The sequence below is a fragment of the Hypanus sabinus genome, chromosome 2, assembly GCF_030144855.1.
Source record: "Hypanus sabinus isolate sHypSab1 chromosome 2, sHypSab1.hap1, whole genome shotgun sequence".
Classification (NCBI taxonomy): Eukaryota; Metazoa; Chordata; class Chondrichthyes; order Myliobatiformes; family Dasyatidae; genus Hypanus; species Hypanus sabinus.
This window is the reverse complement of record NC_082707.1, coordinates 179,535,630-179,561,598: the sequence shown is the minus strand read 5'-3', so window position 1 is coordinate 179,561,598 and position 25,969 is coordinate 179,535,630. Positions and strand designations below refer to the sequence as shown.

The following is a 25,969-nucleotide window of genomic DNA, read 5'->3' as shown; positions in this document are numbered from 1 at the left end:
AAGCCTACGTCATCAAGAACCAACAAAGATGGAGTGGTCATGTTGTTTGGATGAAAGACGAATGTCTGCCGGAACTAATCTTCTACTCCCAGCTTAAAGAAGGCAAATGTAAAAGAGGCGGACAACAGAAGAGATTCAAAGACATCTTAAAAGCCAACATGAAGAAATGTAACCAACATCAACAATTGGGAAACCAATGCCAAGGATAGGAAACTCTGGCAAGCCATCATCCGAGAAGGAACAGGAACTTTCAAAACCAACAGATGTGCAGAATTAGAAGAGAAGAAAATGGAAAGAGAGGTAACAACAACCAAAGCCCGATCTGCCACCTGGAACCACCTGTCCTGAATGCAGAAGAACTTTCAAAGCCAAGATTGGACATAAGTCACTTGAGAGCCCATAAATAGATCAACAGAATGAAGACCATTATCCTTGACCTTGAGGGATTGCCACAATGGCAAATAATTCCAGATTCACCACTCTTTGGCTAAAAAAAATTCCCCCTCATCTCTTTTCTAAAAGTACTCCCTTCTATTTTGAGGCTGTGTCCTCTGGTCTTAAACTCTCCCACCATAGGAAACATCTTCTCCACATCCACTCTATCAAGGCCTTTCACCATTCAAAAGGTTTCAATGAGGTCATCCTACTTCTGAATTACAGTGAATACAGGCCCAGAGCCATCAAATGCTCTTCATATGATAAGCCATTCATTTTCATGAGTCTCCTTTGAACTCTCTCCAGTTCCAGCACATCCTTTCAAAGATAAGGGGCCCAAAACTGCTCACAAAACTCCACATGAGGCCTCATCAGTGCTTTATAAAGTCTCAACATTATATCCTTGTTTTTATATTCTAGTCTTCTTGAAATAAATGCTAACATCACATTTGTCTTCCTTACCGCAGACTTAACCTGCATATTAACCTTTAGAGAATCGTGCACAAGGGCTCCCAAGTCCCTTTGCACCTCATTTTGTATTTTCTCTCCATTTAGAAAGTAGTCAACCCTTTCATTTCTTCTACTAAAGTGCACGACCATATACTTCCTGACACTGTATTCCATCTGGCATCATTTTGCCAATTCTCCTAATCTGTCTAAGCCTCTCTACTTCCGCAAAACTACCTTCTCCTCCACCTACTTTCGTATCCTCTGCAAACTTTGAAACAAAACCATCTATTCTATCTTCCAAATCATTGATATATAAAATAAAAAGAATCAGTTCTAACACAGATCCCTGTGGAACACCACTAATCACATGCAGCCAACCAGAAAAGGCTTGCTTTATTCCCACTCTTTGCCTCCTGCCAATAAGCTACTGCCTTATCCATGCTAGGATCTTTCTTGTAATACCATGGGCTTTGTAGCTTGTTAAGCAGCCTCATGTGTGACACCTTGTCAAAGGCCTTCTGAAAATCCAAGGACACAACATCAACTGATTCTCCGTTGTCTATCCTGCTTGTTGTTTCTTCAAAGAATTCCAACAGATTTGTCAGGCATGAGGTTCCCTTGAGGAAACCATGCTGACTACAGCCTATTTTGTCATGCGCTTCCAAGTACACTGAGACCTCATCCTTGATAACTGACTCCAACATCTTACTAACTGACCTATAAATTCCTTTCTTCTGCCTCTCTACCTTCTTGGAGTGACATTTGCAATTCCCCAGTGTTCGGGAACCATTCCAGAACCTAGTGATTCTTGAAAGATCTAATGCCTCCACTTTCTCGTCAGCCAGCAACCTTCATGACCACTGACATCTGGAATTTCCACCATACTGCTAGAGTTTTCCACAGTGATAACTGACGCAAAATATTTATATAGTTCGTCCAGCATTTCCTTGTCTCCCATTTCTACCTCTCCAGCATAATTTTCCAGCATTCTGAGACCAACTCTCGCCTCTCTTTTACACATCTGAATAAACTTTTGGTATCGTTTTCAATATTATTGGCCAGCATACTTTTGTATTCCATCTTCACCTTCTTAATGGTGTTTTTAGTTGCCTTCTGTTAGTTTTTAAAAGCTTCTCAATCAACTAATTTCCCACAAACTTTTGCACTATTATATGCCCTCTCTTTGGCTTTTATGTTGGCTTTGACATCTTTTGTTAGCCACGGTTGTGTTATCATTCCTTTAGAATACTTTTTCCTCTTGGGGATGTTTATATCCTGTGCCTTCTGAATTGCTTATACACCGGAATTTACGGTAAGTGTTACAAAAATGAAGAATGAACAAATAAAAGACACGAACATCTAATACTAAAAACTAGCTCAAAGATGACAAAAACATTGCAGAAATAAGAATATCCTATGAAATAGCCAGATTCAGTAGCATGACACCTGCTACAGAGAAACTTCTAGAAAAATAGATTCAGCTATACAATTACTGAAAAATTCACATATACAGTAAACATACCAACAAGCACAAACTACAAGAAAAATAACAATTTACACTTTAATCCAACAAACCCTATGATTTTCCAATCTCTCACCATTTAAAAAATTACTTTGTTTTTTCTGTTACGTGCAATGTGAATGACCTCGTTTTCTAGGATGTTCCACCTACCGTGCACTTGGATACCTATTCAGCTTGTCAGTATCATCCTGAAACTCAGTTACACACTTCTCCATACTCACCATCCCACCAAGATGAATTGCTTCTGAAAACTTGGAAATATACTGTCAGGTCCCCGCAGCCAAATCATTGTTATAGATTGTGAATCGTGAGGGCGCTGGCACTGATGCCTGTAATTCCCCACTAACCACTGCCTGCCAAGCTCAGGTTACTCCCATTCTGTTTACTATTTGAAAACCAATTATTTGTCTACTTATGCCTTTATGTACTTATAAAAAACATTCACAGTCCATTTTTATGTTTCTCTCTAGACACAGGGTACCTTTGGTTTCTTTATCAAATTCTTGGGTCTTTTTTTGCTGAGTTCTAAAATATTCCCAGTCCACTGGTATTTCTGGTCAGTCGTTAAGTTTCCTCCTCATATTTTGCACTATCCTTTACTTCCTTTGTTAGCTTAAATCTATTGTCTTGTGGAGGGAGAAAAGGGGCTTGTTGTGCTCTGTTTTGCTCTGCTGAAGTTTGTGGGCATGCTGTGTTGGCACCACAATGTGTGGTGATACTTGAGGGCTGTCTCCAGCATGAACTTAGGGTGCAATGGTTGTTACCTGGGTTCAATTCCTGTCACTGTCTGTAAGGAATTTATATATTCTCCTCACAACCGTGTGGGTTTCCTCCAGGTGCTCTGATCTCCTCCCACATTCACATTTCAAAAACACATGGGTTAACAAGGGTTAGTTAGTAGGTTGTAGTGTGCTCTTTTGGCTCCATAAGCATGGCAACAGTTGCAGGCTTCCCCAGCACATATTCCAGTGTTAGTTATTGACGTAGATGATGCATTTCACTCTATGTTTCAATGTACGTTGACAATTAAAGCTAACCTTTAATCTTTTAAGGATTCTGATAGAACTGATTTTTGCTGGGCCATGGGTTCTTGCCCTTTCAGGTGTACGGTTGCAGCAGGAATAGAAAGTTCTACTCAATCCAAGTTAAACTCCAGGGAGCTTTTGTCAAAGTTATCTGTAATGTGCTGGGAAGAGCAAGTTTGAGTTTGGGTTGGGGTCACATTCAGTCTTGTGTTTTACTGACCTGATCAATATTTAGTCGAAGGGGCATCAGTGTAATGCGGAGACAACATTCCTGAGGCATCCGAGTGGAATCGGGACTCACGTGCAGTGCCTTAATGGTCAGCTGAAAGAGAAATTATCAGAGGTCACCAAAACATATTCAGGTTTGATTATAAGGGGGCCTATGTGTGGTAAAATGAACCATATTCCCAATTTTAAAAGATGTCAGGATGATCTGGTCCTGGTAATTAAACAGTTGGTAGAATTTCAGTGGCGTTGATATTTTCTCTGACTGGGAATCCAGAACAAGGGAACAAAAGCATAAAATGTGAACCAGACCAAACAGGTGCAGTATAGTAACACATAAAATTCTTGAGAAACTCAGCGGGTCAGGTAGCACCAATGGAGCCAATGGACAGTTGATGTTATGGGCTGAGACCTTTAATCAGGACTGGTTGAAATATGATGTGCCTAACTCATAATAAAATATTACTCTGTTCAACATTACTGGAAGCAGCCATAGAGTTCCTTGCTGTTGATCCCTCCCTGTCCGCAACCAAAGGATTCGTTGAACAACCTGGCCTCAGACTCAGCCTCACCATGTTGGAATGAGCTTTTCTCGGTAGCTCTTTGCTGGAGTACAAGTATAGGAACTTGTTCATCTGAGAAGTTGCAAGGCGGTCTCGGATCTCAAGGTCCTGGACTATGAAGACTTGTCTTGAGATAGGACTCTCTGCCGAACCTGGATCCACAGGGTGGCCTGTCTGAGGATAAACTTCATGCTGAAATTTCACCTTTGGGAATAAAAAGAGACAAACTTGGTAAATGGTGATCTGGTTTATTATTGTCACAAGTACTGAACTAATTTGGCAAGGAGATTGGCATTGAGTGATAGGGCTAAGGATGGAGCAGTTGGTATGTAAGTGGATGCATTGAGGATGGTCAGGCAGATGGTAGGGCAAAATTGTAGTTGGTGGGATGAGCTGAAGTGTAACATATAAGGAAAACTGAAAATGGTGATGAATACAGGCCTGAAGGAGTTATATTTGAAAGCACACAGTATATGGAATAAGGTAGATTTTGTAGTGCAGTTAGAGATTGGCATTATGGGCATCACTAAGTTGTGGCTGAAAGAAGATCATAGTTGGGAGGTAGAAGATACAGTCAGATGGATCAGTATTACAGTGTAGTAAAGGAAATTACAGAGGTATGAGAGAAAAGATAGCCAAATCTGATTGGAAGGGGATACTATGAGGAATGACAGCAGAACAGCAATGGCTGGAGTTTCCTGGGGCAAATCAGAAGGTGCAGGACAGAAAGATGCAGTATTCTAAAGGGAAGATGAGGCAACCATAACTGATAAGTGAAGTCAAAGTCAGGATAAATGCAAAGGAGTGGGCATGTAATATTGCAAAAGTGATTGGAAGTTAGCAGACTGGGATCAAAATAAGGCAACTAAAAAGCCACAGGGTGAAAAAAGATGAAATATGAAGGTAAGCTAGCCAATAATACAAAAGAGAATACCAAATGTTTTTTCAGTTATAGATTGAGTAAAAGAGAGGCGAGAGAGGATATTGAACCATTGGAAAATGGCGCTGGAGAGGTAGTAATGGAGGACAAAGCAGTGGCAGGCAAACTTAAGGAGTATTTTGTGTCAGTCTTTACAATAGCAGTACGCCATAAATTTGAGAGTGTCTGGGTGCATAAGTAAACCTAGCTGTCATTACCAAGGAGGAGGAACTTGGGAAGCTGAAGGGGTAAAGATAGATATAGCCACCTGGACCAGATGGAGTACACCTCAGGGTACTGAAAGAGGTAGCTGAAGAGATTGTGGAGGCTTTAGTAATGATCTTTCAGAAATCACCAGGTTCTGGTGTGGTTCCAAAGAACCGAAAAATTGCAAAAATGTCACTCCGCTCTTTGGTGGTGGGGGGGGGTGGGGTGGGGGAGAGAGACAGAAGAAAGGAAATAATAGCTCAGTTAGCCTGACTTCAGTGGTTGGGAAGATGTTGATGTCCATTAAGGATGAGGTTTTTGGGGTATTTGGAGGCACATAATGAAATAGGCCAAAGTCCACATGGTTTCCTTGTGGAAGGGGGATTCTTGGCTAACAAAGCTGTTGGAATTATTTGAGGAAATAACAGGCAGGATTAACGAAAGACAGTCAGTGGATGTTGTTTACTTGGATTTTCAGAAGGCCTTTGATAAGGTGCTGCACTTGAGGTTGATTAACTAGAGCCTAGAGTATTACAGGAAAGATACTAGCATGAATAGAAGAATAGCTGACTGGCAAGAGGCAAAGAGTGGGACTAATGGGGGCCTCTCCTGGTTGGCTGCTGGTGACTAACGGTGATCTGCAGGGTCAGTACTAGAATTGCTTTTCACATATACGTCAACGATTTGGGTGATGGAATAGATGGTTTTGTGGCCAAGTTTGCAGACAATACAAATTGGTGGAGTGACAGGTAATGTTGAAGAAGCATGGAGTCTGCAGAAGAACTTAGACAGATTGGGAGAATGGGAAAAGATGTGGCAGATGTAATATAGTCTAGGGAAGTGCATGATCATACTCTTTGGCAGAATGAATAAAAGCATGGACTATTTTCTAAATGGGGAGAAAATTCAAAAAAGTCACAGGTGCGAAGGGACTTGAGTCTTTGTGCATGATTTCGTACAGGTTAACTTGCAGGTTGAGACAATGGTAAGGAAGGCTAATGCAATGTTAGCATTCATTTCGATAGGACTAGAATACAAGGGCAAGAATGTGATGCTGGGCTTCATAAGGCATACGTCAGATCACACTGAGTATTGTGAGTAGCTTTGGGCTTCTTAGCTAAGAAAAGATCTAGTGGCCATGAATAGGGGCTAGAGGTTTACAAGAATGATTGTGGGATTGAAAGGTTAACGAATGAGGAGCATTTGATGGCTCTGGGCTTGTTCTTGCTGGAGTTTAGAAGAATGAGGGGGAATATTGAAAGGCCTAGATAGAGTGGATGTGGATGTTTCCTATAGTAGTTGAGTGTAGGACCAGAGGGTACAGCCTCAGAATAGAGGGACATCCATTTAGAACAGAGATGAAGAGGAATTTCTTTATCCAGAGGGTGTAGAATCTGTGGAATTCATTGTCATGGACTGTTGTGGAAGCTAAAGTCATGGAGCATATTTAAAGCAGAGGTTGATATGTTCTTGATCAATTCATTACAATGCATAGTGATAGAATATGGTAAAGCATAACAGAATACAGAATAATGTGTTACAGATACAGAAAACTCATGTGGTCATGGGGAGAACATACAAAGAAGGGTTGGAAGATGCTCACAGAAGGACAGATCGAGGATACTTCAGCTTCTCACCTTACTGAATTGAATCTCCATCAGGATGTCGTGGTTCCTTCCGGGTCCACCCTGAATGCGCCTGGTCGAACGGCTGTGTCGTGCAGAAGGCTGAGATGGGGAACTTTGGGAAGAGCTGGAGCCACTTCTCGTGCTACAAAAACAGAAGCATAAAAATTAGCATCGATGCATTGCCAGGTTCAGGAACAGCTATTACCCTTCAACAATCAGGGCCATGAACCAGCATGGATAACTTCACTCACCTTATCTATGAACTGTTTCCACAACCTATAGACTCACTTTCAAGAATTCTCTAACTAATGTTTTCCAATACTATTTATTTGTTTTTGGTATTTACACAATGTCTTTTTTTGCACATAGGTTGTTTGTCAGTCTTTGTGTTTAGTTTTTCCAATGATTTTGTTGTACTTCTTTGTACCTACCATGAATGCCCACAAGAAAACAAATCTCAGGGAGGTATATGGTGACATAAATGTACTTTAACAATAAATTATAGTTAAGAATAAATAAATTTATTTTGAACTCTGATATTCTGCCTTAATGAGCATTTTAATTGAAGAAACAGCAGAATATAATCTTAAAATACATTTATCCCCAGCCAAATCAAAATGATCTCCTGTCCCCACTGATGATGCAAAGATCATTGCCAGAGACTCAGCAACCTCCTCCCTCGCTTCCCACAGTAGCCTGGGGTACATCTCATCCGGTCCTGGAGACTAATCCAACTTGGTGCTTTCCAAAAGCTCCAGCACATCCTCTTTTTCAATGTCTATATGCTCAAGCTTTTGAATCCACTGCAAGTCACCCCTACAATCGTCAAGATCCTTTTCCATAGTGAATACTGAAGCAAAGTATTCATTAAGTACCTCGGCCATCTCCTCCAGTTCCATACACACTTTTCCAAAGTCACACTTGATTGGACCTATTCTCTCATGTCTTAACCTCTTGCTCTTCACATACTTGTAGAATGCCTTGGGGTTTTCTTTAATCCTGCTTGCCAAGGCCTTCTCAGGCCCCTTCTGGTTCTCCAAATTTCATTCTTCAGCTCCTTCTTGATACACTTATAATCTAGATCTCTATCATCACCTCATTTTTTGAACCTTTTGTAAGCTTTTCTTTTCTTCTTGACTAGATTTACAATAGCCTTTGTACACCATGGTTACTGTACCCTACTATCCATTCTCTGTCTCGCTGGAACGTACCTATGCAGAATACCACACAATTATCCCCTGAACATCTGCCACATTTCTGCTGTACATTTCCCTGAGAACATCTGTTCCCAAATTATGCTTCCAAGTTCCTGCCTGATAGCTTCATATTTCCCCTTACTCTAATTAAACACTTTCCTAACTAGTCTGTTCCTAACCCTCTCCAATGCTATGGCAAAGAAGATAGAATTGTGATCACTATCTCCAAAATGCTCTCCCACTGAGAGATCTGACACCTGACCAAGTTCACTTCCCAATACCAGATCAAGTACAGCCTCTCTTCTTGTAGGCTTATCTACATATTGTGTCAGGAAACCTTCCTGAACACACCTAACAAACTCCACCCCATCTAAACCCCTCGCTCTAGGGAGATGCCAATCAATATTTGGGAAATTAAAATCTCCTACCATGACAACCCTGTTATTATTACACCTTTCCAGAATCTGTCTCCCTACCTGCTCCTCGATGTCAATAAAAAACACCCAGTAGAGTTATTGACCCCTTCCTGTTCCTAACTTTACCTATAGAGACCCAATAGACAATCCTTTCCTCCTATTCTGCAGCCGTGACACTAACTCTGCTCAGCAGTGCCACTCCCCCACCTCTTTTGCCTCCCTCCCTGTCCTTTCTGAAACATCTAAAGCATGGCACTTGAAGTAATCATTCCTGCCCCTGAGTCATCCACATCTCAGTAATAGCCACATCATAGCTCCAAGTACTGATCCATGCTCTAAGCTCATCAGCTTTGTTCATGATGCTTCTTGCTTTAAAATAGACACAACTCAAACCATTGGTTTTAGTGTAACCCTTCTCTATCACCTGCCTATCCTCCCTCTTGCACTATCTCCAAGCTTTCTCTATATGTGAGCCAACTGCTCCTTCCTCCGTCTCTTCAGTTAGGTTCCCACCCCCCAGCAATTCTAGTTTAAACTCTCCCAATAGCCTTAGCAAACCTCCCTGCCAGGATATTGGTCCCCCTTGGATTCAAGTGCAATCCGTCCTTTTTGTAAGGTCACACTTGCCCCAAAAGAGGTCCCAATGATCCAGAAATCTGAACCCCTGCCTCCACTCCAATCCCTCAGCCACGCATTTATTCTCCACCTCACTCTATTCCTATACTCACTGTTGCATGGCAAAGGCAGTAATCCCAAGATTACTGGCACCAGGGAGGCAAACTACCTTCCATGTTTCCAGTTACAGTGAGTCAAAGTCAAAGGAAAATTTATCATCAATGTACACTACATATATATTTTCTTGAAGGCATTTACAGGAAAATAAAGAAATGCAATCAAATTTACAAAAAAACTACATAAACAAAGACTCACAAGGAGACTATTAATAACAAGAGAGCACAAATTTAGCTTCTTCCTCTCCGTTATCATATTTCTGAACAGTCTATGACCCTTGTTCTCAACCTCATTAATTTCATTTTTTGCATTATTTTGTAATCTATAGTAAATTTATATCTTTGCACTGTACTGTTGCCACAAAATAATAACTTTCATGTCATATAAGACAGCGATAACGAAATGGCTCTGTTTCAGATTCTGAACTCAACCACAATGGTCTCAGAATTTACTAACAATGTAAACAAGCTCAGTGATGAGAGTGGTGGAAGGAAACTCACGGTATGCTTTTAACAGGGGAACGTGTGGTGACGGCTGTTCCGAAGTCCCTTCCTCCATACAGATGCCACACAACTGAGATCTCCTTCACCACATAGCGGACCTCTGGGATCGGGAGGTGCATGGGTGCCTTGCCTTTGTCCACCTTCTTGACTGGCAAGGTGAAATGTTCGTCTTTGATGAGAATGGGTCCAGGGATCAGCATCTTCACTACAGGTTCAGCCTCTCTCTGCTGAGTAAGATATGTAACAATATCTTCAGATATCATCACCAGGCAGGACAAGAACAACTTGCACATGAGAGCATCACCACCTGCAAGTACCTCTCCACATATCACTTTGACATGGAAATATTACTAGCTCTGTATATGGATCTGAATCCAAGAATTCTTTCTGCAGTTAGTTTGTAGGAATATATTCAGCACATGCACTACAGCAAAGAAGATTCCCACCATTTGTCTGGGGGGGAATGGAGATGGTTATGAACTTTATTAGGAGCTTCCACACCCCAGTAACAAAATATTAAAAATAAATAATAAACTGATAAAGAAATTGCGTAGCATGTGACCATCTAAGAATCTCTTAAATATCCCTAACACCTCTACCACAACCCTTGGCAGTATGTTCCATGCACACACCATTCTCTGAAAAAATAATCCTACTGGTCATCACCCCCATTCCTTCCCTCCATTCACCATAAGAGTGCATCCTCTCATATTAGCCACTGCCACCCTGATTCAAAATAGTCCACTTATTGTGTCAGGAATCCTTTCTGCTCCATCTAAATCTAAATCTCTTACACCAAGGATGTGCCAATATTAGGGACATCAAAGCCACCCATGACAACAACCTGTTATGTTTGCACCATTCCAATACCTGCGTCCCAACCTGCTTATAGTGTCCCTGCTGCTATTTGGGGTTGGCTGTAGAATGTTGCCAATACAGTGGTTTAACCTATCAGTATGCTTAATGATACTCCAACACCAAACGCCATTCCTATCCTTCTAAACATTAACAACAAGGCCAGAGACATGAAACCCTTCATCCTGGGATCATTCTTGTGAATCTACTCTGGACCCTCTCCAGGGCCAGCCCATCGTTAAATAAAAGGCCCAAAACTGCACACAATACTCTATGTGGTGTGATCAATAAATGCCTTTAAAAGGCTTAACAGTACATCCTTACTTCTATATATTCTTGTCCTCTTGAAATGAATGCTAACATTGCATTTGCCTTCCTTACCACCGACTCAGCTTGCAAGTTACCCTTTAGAGAATCTTGACCTACCTTGTACTTTATCGTTTACCCGTACTGCACTTTTTCTAGTAGCTTTTGCGCTTGTTATTCTTTTACCTTATTATAGCTCTATGCACTGAGTAGTAACTTCATTTGTATAAAGATTAGCTTTATTTGTCACATGAACATCAAAACATACAGTGAAATGCGTTGTTTGTGTTAAATCAAATCAATGAGGATTGTGCTGGACAGTCCAGAAGTGTCACCATGCTTCCAGTGTTAACAAAGCATACCCACCACTCACCCTAACCCTAGTCCGGGGGTCGGCAACCCGCGGCTCCGGAGCCACATGTGGCTCTTTTACGTCTGTGCTGCGGCTCCCTGTTGCTTTGGGAAATAATTGGTTGTGGCGACCCTTTTCCTGGCACATCCGAACCGACTCACAATAAGATAGCCTACGGGGGTTTGCGAGCACAGAGCTTTGGAGCCTCTGCGCCATGGGGGGGGGGGGGGGGGGCAGGTTGAGGGAGGCTTAAAAGTGAGGCTGAAGATTTCGAATAAAGTTTTTTTCCTTCGACTGCAGTTACCGACTCCGTGTCGTAATTTTAGCGCTGCGTGTAGCACACCGCTACATGGTCAGTATTTAATTAATATGTATTTTATGTTAGTTTGTTAGTTTTTGAAATGTAAATCTAAATTTGAAGATTATGGTGATCTTGTACAATCTAAATAAGATGTTGTGGCGACCCATTTGACACATCCGAACCGGCTCACAATTAGCCAGCGTTCAGGCTAAGGGAGATAGCCTACGGGGGTTTGTGAGTACGTGTCTTTTGCAGCATCCGCGCCCATGGGGGGCGGGTTGAGGGAGGCTTAAAAGCAAGGCTGTTTAGTTCGAATAAAGCTATCTTTGACTGCAGTTTACTGACTGCGTGTAGCAACCGCTACAACGTGTTTTTATCGCTGGCTGTCCAGAGGGGAGGTGCTGAAACGCTTTGTCGCGCGTCTGGAAGAAGTGAAAACTTTCCTGGGCAGCAAAGGGCTCAACTTTCCTGAGCTGGAACAGCCAGAGTGGCTGGAAAAGCTACACTTCATGGTAGACATGACAGCGCACCTGAACACGCTGAACACAGCTCTTCAACGGGGTAAGGACGTACAGCCCTGCACATGTTGGAGGATGTTTTGCATTCGAGCGCAAGTTGACGTTGCTTGCTAGAGATTTACAGAAAGGCACATTGTCTCACTTCCCCAATTTGAGAGAGTTCAAACAATGTCACGACATGATAAATTCGGAGTATTTACATTCTGCAATCATCGCAATGCAAACATCGTTTGGGAAACGCTTCTGTGAGTTCAGAGAGGAAAAAAACACATTATCCTTCCCGGTCACTCCCCTAAGCATCGATCCATCCCTACTGAATACGACTGCATTGTCAGGTGTGAGTCAACCGGAAGAAGTATGATAAATATTTTAATTGCGTATTATTTTACGTATATTCATATGTTTTCATTGTTCAGTGAAATAGTCCTTTTATTTTTCAGGTTGACAGCTGGCTGACGTTATTTTTGGTTTGCTGCTGGCGGCAAATTTAAGTTTGGCGTTTTTCATAAATACAAGAAGGACTCAAATAGACGTTGAGTATTTTACTTAAAAGTAACCTTCAACCCAACGTCTTTTTTTCGGAGTTCAAAATGTTTTTGTTGCATGCAGAAATGTAATTTCGTTTTCTCTGCAGGAGTTCATCAATTTCATAAATGCAACACATTACAGTTTGTTTATACATAGCATAAAGGCAAAACAAAACGTTGTATGCAGTGTTATTTCATTTTAAATGTCAAACGGGTTTTGCGGCTCCCAGTGTTTTCTTTTCTGTGGGAAACGGGTCCAAGTGGCTCTTTCAGTGGTAAAGGTTGCTGACCCCTGCCCTAGTCGTACATCTTTGGAATGTAGGAGGAAACTGGAATGCCTGGAGGAAACCCATGTGGTCATGGGACAACATACAGTAGCTGGAATTGAACATCGATCTTATCACTGGCACAGTAAAGTGTTACGCTAACCGTTATGCGACCATGCTACCCTGTACAAACAGTACGCAAGTCAAGCTTTTCACTGTATTTCGGTACATGCGACAATAATAAACCAAAACTAGGACACACAAGTACATTTGCACTTCTGATCTCTGAATTGGCTCCTCTTTTAGAAAATAGTTTAATTGCTGGTTAGTTAATCCATAAGAGCGTTATGTCAGCTGACTGTAAAACCTGAACAAAGCCTTTCATTTGCTTCAGATTCCAGTAGCACCGTATCTTTACAACTCACCGTGACTGCAAGCTTTGGTGCATCTAGGATGCAGAAATCATCACTTTCGGGCTGCTCGCTGGGTAATGGGGTGCAGGCTGCATGATGCTCTGGAAGAAACATGGTGGAACTTGGGCTCTGCTCCTGGGAAGAGCCTCCACTCTCATCGGGGAAGAGGAAAAGATCAGACTGTGCAGGCTCTCGCTCCTGGATGAGGTTTCTGTGAAGCCCTGAAGATAATGCATGGATGTAAGATGACTGATGTAACTGGCCATGGGGGGGGGGCAACAAATGACCCCAAGACATTTAGGCTGAGACCCTTCATCTGTTCTCACCTATCACCTGTCAACCTGTACTCCTTCCCCTTTCCCCTGGTTTTATTCTGGTTTTCTTCCCCCTTCCTTTCCAGTTCTGATGTAGGGACCCGGCTTGAAGCATTGACTGTTTATTCCTCTCCATGGACGCTGCCTAACCTGCTGAATTCTTCCAGCATTTTGTTTGCAGGACACATAAATTAATTTCTCTTCTCAGCCAGAGGTCAAGTGCCTTCTTCTGAAGAAAAACAGAAAACACAAACATCACTCAGCCCATATTAAATGGAGAGTACAGCAGATAGAACCCTGGAGGGGGTAAAAGGATAAAAACTGGGCAAGGAAAGACCACTGTAGCACATGGATTTTAAGCTCCTTCCTGCCTTCCTCACCAATACAAAATGAGCTCTGGTATGACCTCACATCCCTGGGGCAGGAACATGACATCTGGAGCACCCTCCCACTGTCACAGTCACACAGGCTGGTTGTGTCCAAAGTTCCTGCAGCAACCATGGGTAATTTCAGCACCCACTGGCTGACAACATAAACTGCAGAGCACCAAGAGCTTGCCAGGTACGTGCGCTGGGTAACTGGAATAATACATTGGAGGTTATTCACAAGTTAGTCAGTTCACAGCAAGTCTCTACAGCATTGGCTTGGCATAGTCATAGTGTAATGCAACATGGAAACAAAACCCTCCAGTCCAACTCATCCAGACTGACTAAACTGTCTCCCCACTAGTCCTATTCCCCGAGTTTGGCCTGCACCCTTCCTATCCATCTACTTGTCCAAATGCCTTTTAAACATTGTAAAAGGCCTCTATTACAGTGGGACATTGATAGGATGCAAAACTGGGCTGAGAAGTGGCAGATGGAGTTCAATCCAGATAAGTGTGAAGTGGTTCATTTTGGTAGGTCAAATATGATGGCAGAATATAGTATTAATGGTAAGACTCTTGGCAGTGTGGAGGATCAGAGGGATCTTGGGGTCCGAGTCCATAGACGCTCAAAGCAGCTGAACAGGTTAACTCTGTGGTTAAGAAGGCGTACGGTGTATTGGCCTTCATCAATCGTGGAATTGAATTAAGGAGCTGAGAGGTAATGTTGCAGCTATATAGGACCCTGGTCAGACCCCACTTGGAGTACTGTGCTCAGTTCTGGTCGCCTTACTACAGGAAGGATGTGGAAGCCATAGAAAGGGTGCAGAGGAGATTTACAAGGATGTAGCCTGGATTGGGGAGCATGCCTTATGAAAACAGGTTGAGTGAACTTGGCCTTTTCTCCTTGGAGCGATGGAGGATGAGAGGTGATCTGATAGAGGTGTATAAGATGATGAGGCATTGATTATGTGGGTAGTCAGAGGCTTTTTCCCCAGGGCTGAAATGGTTGCCACAAGAGGACACAGGTTTAAGGTGCTGGGGAGCAGGTACAGAGGAGATGTCAGGGGCAAGTTTTTTTTATATATAAACGCAGAGAGTGGTGAGTGCGTGGAATGGGCTGCCAGCAACGGTGGTGGAGGTGGATAAGATAGGGTCTTTTAAGAGACTCTTGGATAGGTACATGGAGCTTAGAAAAATAGAGGGCTATGGGTAAACCTAGTAATTTCTAAGGTAGGGACATGTTCGACACAACTTTGTGGGCCGAAGGGCCTGTATTGTGCTGTAGGTTTCCTATGTTTCTATGTTATGTTACTTCCCCTGGCAGCTTGATCCACATATGCAACATCCTCTATGCAGGTAAACTTGCCCCTGAAGTTCCCTTTAAATTTCTCTGCCATTATTTTATACATGCCAGTTTTAGACTTCCCTTCCCTGGGAAAAATACCACCACGAATAATATCATATGGTCTAAAATTATAGAACAAACTTTAACATTTTAGATGATACAAGACCAAAAGCTTGATTAATGATTAGGTGTAAAGAACATGTTGGACCTTAAAGGTTCACCAATCAACAATAATCCAATAGATATCAGGGATGACCTGGCATTGAGGAGCACAGAGGCCTTGGAAGGTTTTTGAGCTGCAGGATGTACAGATAGAAAGTTGCATGTTTTTAAAAAAATATTTTTATTTTGCATTGGAGAGACTGCACAGAGTAAAAGGTACTCAAGCAGGTCAGCAGAATATTCAAAATAAATTTGAAATTTATTTCAAATTTCAGTATTTGCAGATTTAAAAAAATAATGAATTACTATTAAACCAGTGTCTACTCTTAGTAAAATGAGATAATATATCCTTGACCTCCTTTTATTGCTACACTGAATCTTCCTCTCACTCATTTAAAATTATATTTATTTTATTTAGAGATACATCATGATACAAGGCCCTTCTGGCCCAACAAGCCTACACTGTCCAATTACACCCATGTGATCAAGTAACCTACTAACCCATACGTCTTTGGAACCGGAGCAGCTGGAAGAAACCCATGCAGTCACGGGGAGAATGCACAAATTCCTCACAGACAGCAGAGGATAGGGGTCAGTTGAGGCTTGGCAAGACAGATGTGGAACTGACATTTCTAATGACTGGTGTGCCAACAACCAGGTGTCAGAAAATCAAAACAAGGGATTAGCTATTCATCCAAGAGGTAGTGAATCTTTGGGAATCTCTCTGCAATGGGCTTCTGAACGATTAGAGGTCGATGTACTTTAAAATATTAAATATATCAAGAGGCAATGAACTCGTGCAGGGAAGTGGAGCTGAAGTAAAACATCAGTCATGATCTAACTGCTCAGCTGAGCACGAAATGGGCCAAAAAGCTTCTCTCTCTAAAGTCATTGTATCTTTTCCCAAAGGAGTTCACTACCTGACATAAATTTTTAATAAATCTCTTTCTTCCCTTAATCCTTCAGGTGTTCTAACGCTCTGAGCTTATCCTCTGATTTCCTGACTGTGTTCACTGACCATTTGATTGTGGTGTGACAGGAGGGGAAGGAGGCGATGATGGTAGGACATCCATTTCCTCCATTGCATCGATCATGAGGTCCCGCAGCATCTTCTGCTCAGCCTCAGCAAGGCCTGACGTTCTGCAGGGAGTGCTGTCACCGGATCCAGCCTGAGAATAAAGAGAGTTATAACCAGTCCATCAGCTAACTTCAGACTAAAGGTTTCCAAAGCTGAGAGTTCCCTCTCTTTGTGTCATCTGTAGACTTATTATTAACCATATAACAATTACAGCACGGAAACAGGCCATCTCGGCCCTTCTAGTCCGTGCCGACGCTTGCACTCACCTAGTCCCACTGACCCGCACTCAGCCCATAACTCTCCATTCCTTTCCCGTCCATATACCTATCCAATACTTTAACTGATAATACCAAACCTGCCTCTACCACTTCTACTGGAAGCTCATTCCGCACAGCTACCACTCTCTGAGTAAAGGAATTCCCTCTCATGTTACCCTTAAACTTTTGCCCTCTAACTCTCAAATCATGTCCTCTTGTTTGAATCTCCCCTACTCTCAATGGAAAAAGCCTATCCACGTCAACTCAATCTATACCCCTCATAATTTTAAATACCTCTATCAAGTCCCCCCTCAACCTTCTACGCTCCAAAGAATAAACATCTAACTTGTCAGCCTTTCCCTGTAACCTAGGTGCTGAAACCCAGGTAACATTCTAGTAAATCTTCTCTGTACTCTCTCTATTTTGTTGATATCTTTCCTATAATTCGGTGACCAGAACTGTACACAATACTTCAAATTCGGCCTTACCAATGCCTTGTACAATTTTAATATTACATCCCAACTCCTATACACAATGCTCTGATTTATAAAGGCCAGCACACCAAAAGCTTTCTTCACCACCCTATCCACCTTCAGGGAACTATTCACCATTATTCCTAGATCACTCTGTTCTACTGCATTCTTCAATGCCTTACCATTTATGATGTATGTCCTATTTGGATTATTCCTACCAAAATGTAGCAACTCACACTTATCAGCATTAAACCCCATCTGCCATCGTTCAGCCCACTCTTCTAACTGGCCTAAATCTCTCTGCAAACTTTGAAAACCTACTTCATTATCCACAATGCCACCTACCTTAGTATCATCTGCATACTTACTTACCCAATTAACCACCCCACCATACATTTAAAAAAAATCATTTTGGCTTCTATGCTCCAAGTAGGGTGAGAGGAGGCTCCAGCACAAAATAGTTGGGCCAAATGTCTGATTTCTGTGCTGTTGATTCTAAATACTGTAAGAGTTGATCCAATAGTGCATTGTGTTACAAGGGTATCTTTTCAATGTGTCAAGATGCACTACACAAGGTTATTGAGAAAATGGGTTTTATGGAGTGTCTCAACTGAGGAAATGCCAGATCAAAGGGCTTAGTCAATGTCAGGCAGGGAAGTCAACAGTAAACACTAGATGAAGTGAGGATAATCAGGTATAATTCCTGTGCTAAATATTCAGGAGTACCACAGACATAGTGAATAATACCAATATATTAGCCACAGTGAAGGAGGTTTACTACCAAGCCTGACATTACCAGCAGTGCGCCCAACCCAGGAGTAATCTCAATCTCCATGTGTCAATCTTTCATTACCCGGCTCCTCTGTGCTGCGGCTCCAGGGGTTCCTTGGAACTTAGGAGGGGGATGCAGGTCTCCGTAACTTGCCACGTACTGGATAAGGTTCATGAGGGCAGCACAAGAATCAGAACACGTGCGGACGTGGATGACATCGCTGGAGCAGCAGAGCTCAAACCGAGGCTGCAGAGAGAAGTAAAGTTGAGTGCAACTATCTGAGCTGTATGTAAAATGGCAAGGTTCACATGAGTAAACTGTCACTCACCCGCTCTCCCTCTGACTTCTGCTTTGACGCAGTGATGCGGAACTCCAACAGCCCCATGTCCAGAACTCGTACGTAATCTAGAATAAATAGTTAATACCAGGGAAATAGCAAGTGTGATTAACTTGAAGTCCATTTTGCTAGCATGGACATTAATCTGTCACATAGCTTCTTTTCATTCCATATCAGAATCCACCTACACACCCCCAAATCCCTCTATAGAGGAAAGCTATTTTATTACAGAAAATTTATGAGGATGTTGCTGGAACTTGAGGCCCTGAGCTATGGGGAAAGGCTGAATAGGCCAGGACTTTATGCCCTGGAGGACAGAAGAATGAGTGGAGATCTTACAGATATATACAGAATCATGAGTTTAAATAGGATAAATGCAAGCAGGCTTTTTCCACTTAAGTTGGGTTAAATTATAACTGGAGGTAGTAGGTTAAGAGTGAAAAGTGAAATGTTTAAGGGAAACGCGAGGGGGAACTTCACTCAGAGCATGATGAGAATGGAATGAGCTGCCAGTGGAAGTGATGGATGCGGAGTTGATTTCAACATTTAGGAGAAATTTGGGTACGTACATGGATGGGACGGATATGTAGGGCTAGGGTCCCGGTACAGCTACATGGTACTAGGCAGAATTACTTTTTAAAATCAAAATATACTTTATTCAAAAATAAAATTATTTACAATGAACCACTGAATGACATTCAATCCATTACAGACATTTTGAACACTTTCTGTACACTTCCACACTTTCAGCCACTCAGGTGGCACTATGTATAATAGTTTGGCACAGACTGATGAACAGAAGGGCCTGATTCTGTGCTGCAGTGTTCTATGACTCTATAACTCTGTATCACTTTAAGGATTAGGGTTCCCCTTCTTTCCCCAAGTTTTTAACTCTCAATGTGACGTGGAGTCAATATGGCTACGTGGGATGGAAGGGTTAGGTTGATCTTGAGAGTAGATTCGTACAACATCGTTGTGCGAAGGACAAGTACTATGTTGCATTGTTCTATGTCCTGATGTTTGATGGGTAACGCAACCAGGTACTGACCTCTGCGTCTTTGGAGCAAAGGAGGATGAAAGATGACTTGATAGAGATGTACAAGATGATAAGAGGCATGGATAGAATGGACAGCCAGCGACTTTTCTTCCCCAGGACAGAAATTAATATGAGAGAGCATAATTTTAAGGTGATTGGTTGGAGGAAAGCATGAAAGAGTTGTCAGAGTTTGTTTTTTCTTAAACATAGAGAATGGTGAGTGTGTGGTAGAGTCAGATGCATTAGGGACATTTAAGAGTCTCTTAGATATGCACATAGATGATAGAAAAATGTATTGCTATGAGGGAGGGAAGGACCAGACTGATATTAAAAGTGGGTTAAAAGGTCAGCACCATGTTGTGGGCCAAAGGGGCCGAATTGTGCTGTACTGTTCTATGTTGCTATTCATAGGAATGTAGGTGACCTTTTCGTATGAACCACCCTTTTGGTCAGGGCTTTTCTCTTGGGTACAAAGGAGGACTTGATAGAGGTGTACAGTAAGGCAAGTGGTATAGTTCTAGCCAGATACTTTTTCCCAGGGATGTAATGGCTTATAAATGAGGGCATAACTTTAAGGTGTTTGGACACAGGTATAAGGGGATGTCAGGCAAGTTTTCTCTCTTAACACAGAGAGTAATGAGTGCGTGGATTAAGGTGCCAGAGGTTGTGACAAAGACTGATAAATTCGGGACATTTAAGAGACTCTTAGATGACAAATAAATGGGAGAGAAGGTTATACTGATGTTAGAGTCAGCAACATTGTGCTGTGATACACTCTTCTATATTCTGTATCCCTGGGAGCACCCAAATTCCAGTGACCCAACCTTTGGAGACACTAATCAGCCACTCCCTAACCAAACAGGAGGAGGAGCTTAGGAGAGACAATGGCACATAATGACGACCCCTTGGCCTGTATCTTCGGAAACAGCTCTATTTCTCTTTAAATTCTCTATTTTTCCCTTTCAGGGTTCTTTTGAAGACCCTGATCTGGAGTTACAAGCTGACTTCAGTTCTTTGCGGGAATGGGACCTGCTCTCGGGATTCCACGACTGGCCATTATTCAATATGCCAAGGATGCGGCCTAGGAGATTAGCGGACCGAAGGTCGATGCCTCTGCAGGAATTTCGTGTGTTGTGGGAGACAGAAGATCGAAAATAACAAGCTGGCTGTGTGCCCAGAGACCTGAGTTCTTTGGGCACAGAGAATGCCCAAATGTAATGCGACGGACTTTTAACATCGTAAACCAGCGAGTTATTTATTATGTCTCCCCTCTCGCTGTAAAACGGGGACACCTCTTTTTCCTTTTTTAGGGGGAGCGAGAGAGCCTGTGGTATGTTGAATACCAGGTAAACAAGTAGTCTTTGGGGTACTACAAGTCTGTGTCTTTGCTGATGCTTTGCTGAACACTTGAGTGCTTGGTGGAGGGTGCCAATGCTTTTTATTTTGCTGGTGGGGGTGGGGATCGTTGCTTTGTTGCTGCTTACCCGTGGGAGCGAGTGCTGGGGGGGTGCTTTGGGGTTCTAACATTTAACTGTCATTCATTCTTTGGGGGCATTTCTGATTTTGTGGATGGTTGCAAAGAAAAAGTATTTCAAGATGTGCATTGTATACATTTCTCTGACATTAAATGTACCTTTGAAACACAATGAAAGATCTCACCTTTCTTTAAATTTACCAGTGTGTTATGACATTTCTCAGACAAGTACAATGCAGCATCATCAATAATTATTCTGGAAGATAAAGGAGATTGATTATTACAGCAGTTAGTTGGTGGAAACATATAAAAAACAGACACAATCACTGAAAGGGACTCAGTCAGTACCTGAGTGTAGAGCAGTACTTGTCCAGGACAATGTTACTGGATATGGTGAAGGTTTCAACAGTCACCACTGCTCGAACAGGTAAATACAGTGGCCTAGAATTGAGACACAATCAATATAAAACAGTTCATGAGCATTTCCAAGTTCAAATCATTTCCTACAACTTTAATCAGTACATCTTCTCTTCTACCTCCAACAAACTGATACTAAAGCTATGCCTAACATCTACCCCTACATTCTCAGCCAACCCTTTCATCTCAGTCATGTTGTTATAAACTTCAGACAATTTCTTGATATTCTACTAAAACTGTTCTTGACATCACTTTAGTTGCTTGTACTTCTCTGAACTAAGGAACAGGACAATGACTTTGGTAGGCCAGGGTAGCACAGTAGCATAGCTGTTAGTGCAATGCTTTACCGCACCAGCAATCACCAGTCGGGGTTCAATTCGGGCATGCTATGTTGGCACTAGAAACAAGGCAACACATGTGGCTGCCCCCAGCATATCTTTGGGCTGTGTTCGACATTGATGCAGAACGACACTGTATGTTTTGATGTTTCAATGTACATATGACAAATAAATGACAATCTTTTGACCTGAGGACTGCTGAATGAATCAGTCTTCACTTTGCAATAAACTTTTAAACAAGTGAATATGAACAAACATCAGGATGTGAGAACGGGTTCAGCTTACATTGTTAGAATCAGACTGTTCAAAAGCAAACCAGCCAGGACATTATTCTGCATCTAACCTGTGCCGTCCCTGCCCGGGAGGACATCATATATATGATCACAGAGGTTTATTTGAAATAGTGTATCAGCAAAGAGAAAACATTTTATTGTATCTAGCCAATACTACAGCTGTCTTGCGTGTTTAAAGTGAGAGGGAGCTTTACTCTAACTTGTGTTTTCCCTTCCCTGGGCAATGCAGAAGTCTGCATTCCCTTTAAACGTGCCATACATCACACATCGACTGCAAATCCATGGGTCAATACCCAGAGGTCAACATAGTCCAGAGGACAATGCCAAAGGTCAAAGTCAGGAGGTAGAAAATCTGAAAAGTTGAAGACCTAAGTCAGTGAGTTTGGAGGTAGAGGCTGGAAGATCAAATCTGTATGAGACTGGAGTTTGAAGGCCCAGTTTCTGCAAGTCTGGGGTCAAGGACTGGAGGCCCGCAAGGGGCCTGAACTGGGGCAGGAGGGCAGTGTGTGTGAGAGAGTGAGAGGGCAGGAAAGAAGCTTGCTTGTGCAGTTCTGTGTTCTGTTGAGCATTATGAGCATGCTAGTTTGGTGCTGAAATGCATGGTGACACTTGCTGGCTAATCCCAGCACATCACTGGGTGTGTTGCTTGCTTACACAATTGTACATTTTGATGTACATGTGATAAATAAACTTGAATCCGCATCACTGAATCATCATGCATAATGAAACAAATGGGGAGAAATGTTCTGTTGAGGTGCTACTCACCTGTAATCCAGGGCACAGCTCCAGAGGTGTAGGTGGAACGTGGTTGCATTTGCTGGACGAGCATAGCCCAACACAGGTTCCTCAGCAATATTCATGAAATCCAGGATCTACACAAACATCAAGCAATTAATGGAAATCAGTAGCAAGCCCTGTACCTGGTGTTCCTGGTGCGGCCTCCTCTACATCAGTGAGACTTGATGTAGATAGGGGAATGCTTTATTCAGCACCTGTGTTCCATCCCCCACAAAAGGCAGGATCTCTCAATGGCCACCTATTTCAATTCAACCTCCCATTCCTATACCAACACGCTTGTCCGCAGACTCCTCTATTGCGGCAAAACTCTAGGATGAACACCTCATATTTCATCTGGGTAGCCTCCAACCTGGTGGCATTTTCCCGGTAATTTCCCTTCCCTCCCTCTTTTCTTCTATTCCCCATTCCAGTTCCCCTCTCACTACTTTGAACTTTGAATGTCTCTTCTCACCTGCCCATCACCTCCCTCCCACCATCCTTCTCTCTGTTTTTCTTTGGTCCACTGTCCTTTCCTATCAGATTCCTTCTTCAGTCCTTCACCTTTTCTACCTACCATCTCCCAGCTTCCCATTCTCCCCCCCCCCCCCACCTCACTTGGTTTCACCTGTCACCTGCCAGTTTGTACTCCTTCTAGTCCCCACACTGTCTTATTCTGGCTTCTTTCCACTCCTGATGAATGGTCTCAACCCAAAAAGTCAGCTGCTGAGCTCCTCTAGCATTTTGATTGCATTGTTTAAGATTTCCAGCACTTGCAGAACCTCTTGTGAATACAAGTCAACATCATCGAACAATACCAATATTTTTATTCCTACAAAAGTTGTTTGTGAACCCCCTACCTGGATTTACAATAAGCAACTGCAGATATCTGCATCAATATGTCCAGGAGGCAGAAATCGCCCTACTGTTTGAAGTACCAAGAAACAGCGTCACAGAGAAAGGCATATTGCAATTTTAGACTCCCCTGCAGTTTACCCCTCTGGAGAGATGTAGGGTAGCAGACAAGTTTAATGGAGAGAATATTAGGTAGCAATTTAATTCTTAATCTTTCATTCTGTTCTCAGCTAACTGCTCTGTGCTACAACGCAGACGCTTAACAGCTAGCTATTCTTAATTGCCTGTGAGCTTTGAACAACGAGAAGAAAATTTTAGGAAGCTCAATCTTTTTCAGAACTGTACAAGAACTGAAACTATATAAGTGAAATCAAGTATTACAATGAACAGTTTGGGGTTTCAAGTTCTGACTAAATGAATTCCCGCCCTGAGATCATGTTGTGTTCAATATTGATATACATTTATACAAAGTTTATATGAGCAAAATATTCCCAGAACATTAAAGGAAATAATAACCTGTGTTCAACTTCTAAGCTTTAGGAAACTTAAGAGCTGATACACATAGTGGGCAATAGCAGCAGCTGTGTCATTTTCAGAAACAATCCCTGCATAGGTACACAAGGAATAGCTGTCTAATCCACTCAAAACAACAGCCACTGTGTATAAACCCCAATACAACTGGTTCTATCTTTCTGAGCAGTACACCTCAAACGTAAACACTGATACTCAGCATTGATCAGGAACCTACATGAAACCTTGTGAAGGAATACAGACCGGCTAAGTAAATGGGCAGTAAGTTGGCAGATGGAATACAATGTGGGGAAAATGTGAGGTTATGTGTGACACATGGATGAAAAAAAATGGAGGGAAGTTACAGAGGGGATTTACCAGGATACTGCATGGATTAGAGAGCATGTCTTATGATGATAGGTTAGCAAACTTTGGGGTGAAGGGGGATGAGTGTTGGCTTAGTAGAGGTGCACAGGATGATAAGACATAGATCAAGTAGACAGCCAAAGATTTTTTTCCCAGGGTGGAAATGGCTAATATGATGGGGCATAATTTTAAGGTGTTTGAGTAAAGTATCGGGGGATGTTAGAGGTAAGCGTTTTTTTTTTACACAGAGAGAAGTGGTGGACACAGAATAATCAGGGACATTTAAGAGACTCTCAGAAAGGCACATTGATGTTGGATGATAGAAAAATAGAGGGGTATGTGGGAGGGAAGGTTAGATTGATCTTGGAGTAGACGAAGAGCTAGCACATTGTGGCAGAAGAGCTTCCACTGTGTTGCACTGTTCTACAGGAGATGTTCGATATTTATCTGATTTGGAAGAAAGAGTACAAAAACATTCCAGGCAAAAGTTAAAAGATAGTTAAACTGGAAGAGTCAAAGAGTCTGGGGAGCAGGAGAGTGGTACTGATGCCAAGACTGGATCAGTCAGGACCTTATTAGATGGTGGAACAGGCTTGCGAGCCAACTTTTACTCATTCATTATGTTCTTATATATTCTACCAACTGGCGATTGACAAGCAACCTACCTGCTCATGCCAGCTTTGACCTAGCAATACATTGCGGTGCCGAAGAGTAGCTGCACGCAGACCGATAGCCATGAGAATCTCCTGGAACAATGAGGGAAAGTCATCAACATTTACAGAAAATTACCCACTGAAATAGCAAGCTCATAATTTTTCAACCAGCTATTGAATCATTATAATAGATTTGTTACGAATGAGGGGCAACTCTGATGGGCAGAAGGGTGCAAAGTCGCCCCCCCCCCCTTTTGAGAATCGCAAAATCGCTATTATTTCGGGTCTGATACCAAGGAAATGAGAGAGATAAACAGCTCATGTCAGTTAATGAGAGAGAGACAACACAGAGATACACAAAAGTGGAATGTCTCCTCCCTACAAAAGTGGAACGGAACCACTGATTACTGCTATTGTCTCTTGGAGAAGGAATTGTGTATTGAGTACTGTTCTATTCATTGAAACCCCTCAGGGGGCAACCAGAGTGGTCTGGTTGATGGGTTGCATCATCCCAACCTGATTGACACCTGAGACCCCGTGAGTGGGGATAAAAGTAGGGTCTGGGGAAACACCCTTCAGACGCACCAGGAGAGACACTACGAGACCGGTGGGGACTTGTGTGTGTGTCCACCCTTGCCTGGGTGACGAGTCCTCCTCAGAACGGTCTATCTAAAGGACGGAGGGGTCATACGTGAATGGCCACAACAACAACGCATTGACGGATTAAGATCATAAAAGGAAAGTTGGCAAGTCAATAGCTGTTTCTCTCTCTCTCCAACAATTGCAACA

At 42.4% G+C, this 25,969-nt stretch overlaps 1 protein-coding gene across 5 annotated transcripts in view; it reads right to left on the bottom strand.

The window, feature by feature from the left end:
- LOC132388055 (autophagy-related protein 2 homolog B-like) overlaps positions 1-25,969 on the bottom strand; it is a 146,620-nt gene that overhangs the window by 27,180 nt on the left and 93,471 nt on the right. For all 5 annotated transcript variants that reach the window (XM_059960415.1, XM_059960421.1, XM_059960426.1 and 2 more), the window contains 12 exons: positions 25,193-25,273; positions 22,788-22,894; positions 21,323-21,415; positions 21,160-21,230; positions 18,456-18,532; positions 18,209-18,373; positions 16,566-16,716; positions 13,372-13,580; positions 9,819-10,048; positions 6,984-7,116; positions 4,230-4,424; positions 3,653-3,754 (listed from right to left, as the gene is read on the bottom strand). In XM_059960415.1, the coding sequence (XP_059816398.1) occupies positions 3,653-3,754; positions 4,230-4,424; positions 6,984-7,116; positions 9,819-10,048; positions 13,372-13,580; positions 16,566-16,716; positions 18,209-18,373; positions 18,456-18,532; positions 21,160-21,230; positions 21,323-21,415; positions 22,788-22,894; positions 25,193-25,273 (1,614 nt within the window). The remainder of the gene's footprint in view (positions 1-3,652; positions 3,755-4,229; positions 4,425-6,983; positions 7,117-9,818; positions 10,049-13,371; positions 13,581-16,565; positions 16,717-18,208; positions 18,374-18,455; positions 18,533-21,159; positions 21,231-21,322; positions 21,416-22,787; positions 22,895-25,192; positions 25,274-25,969) is intronic.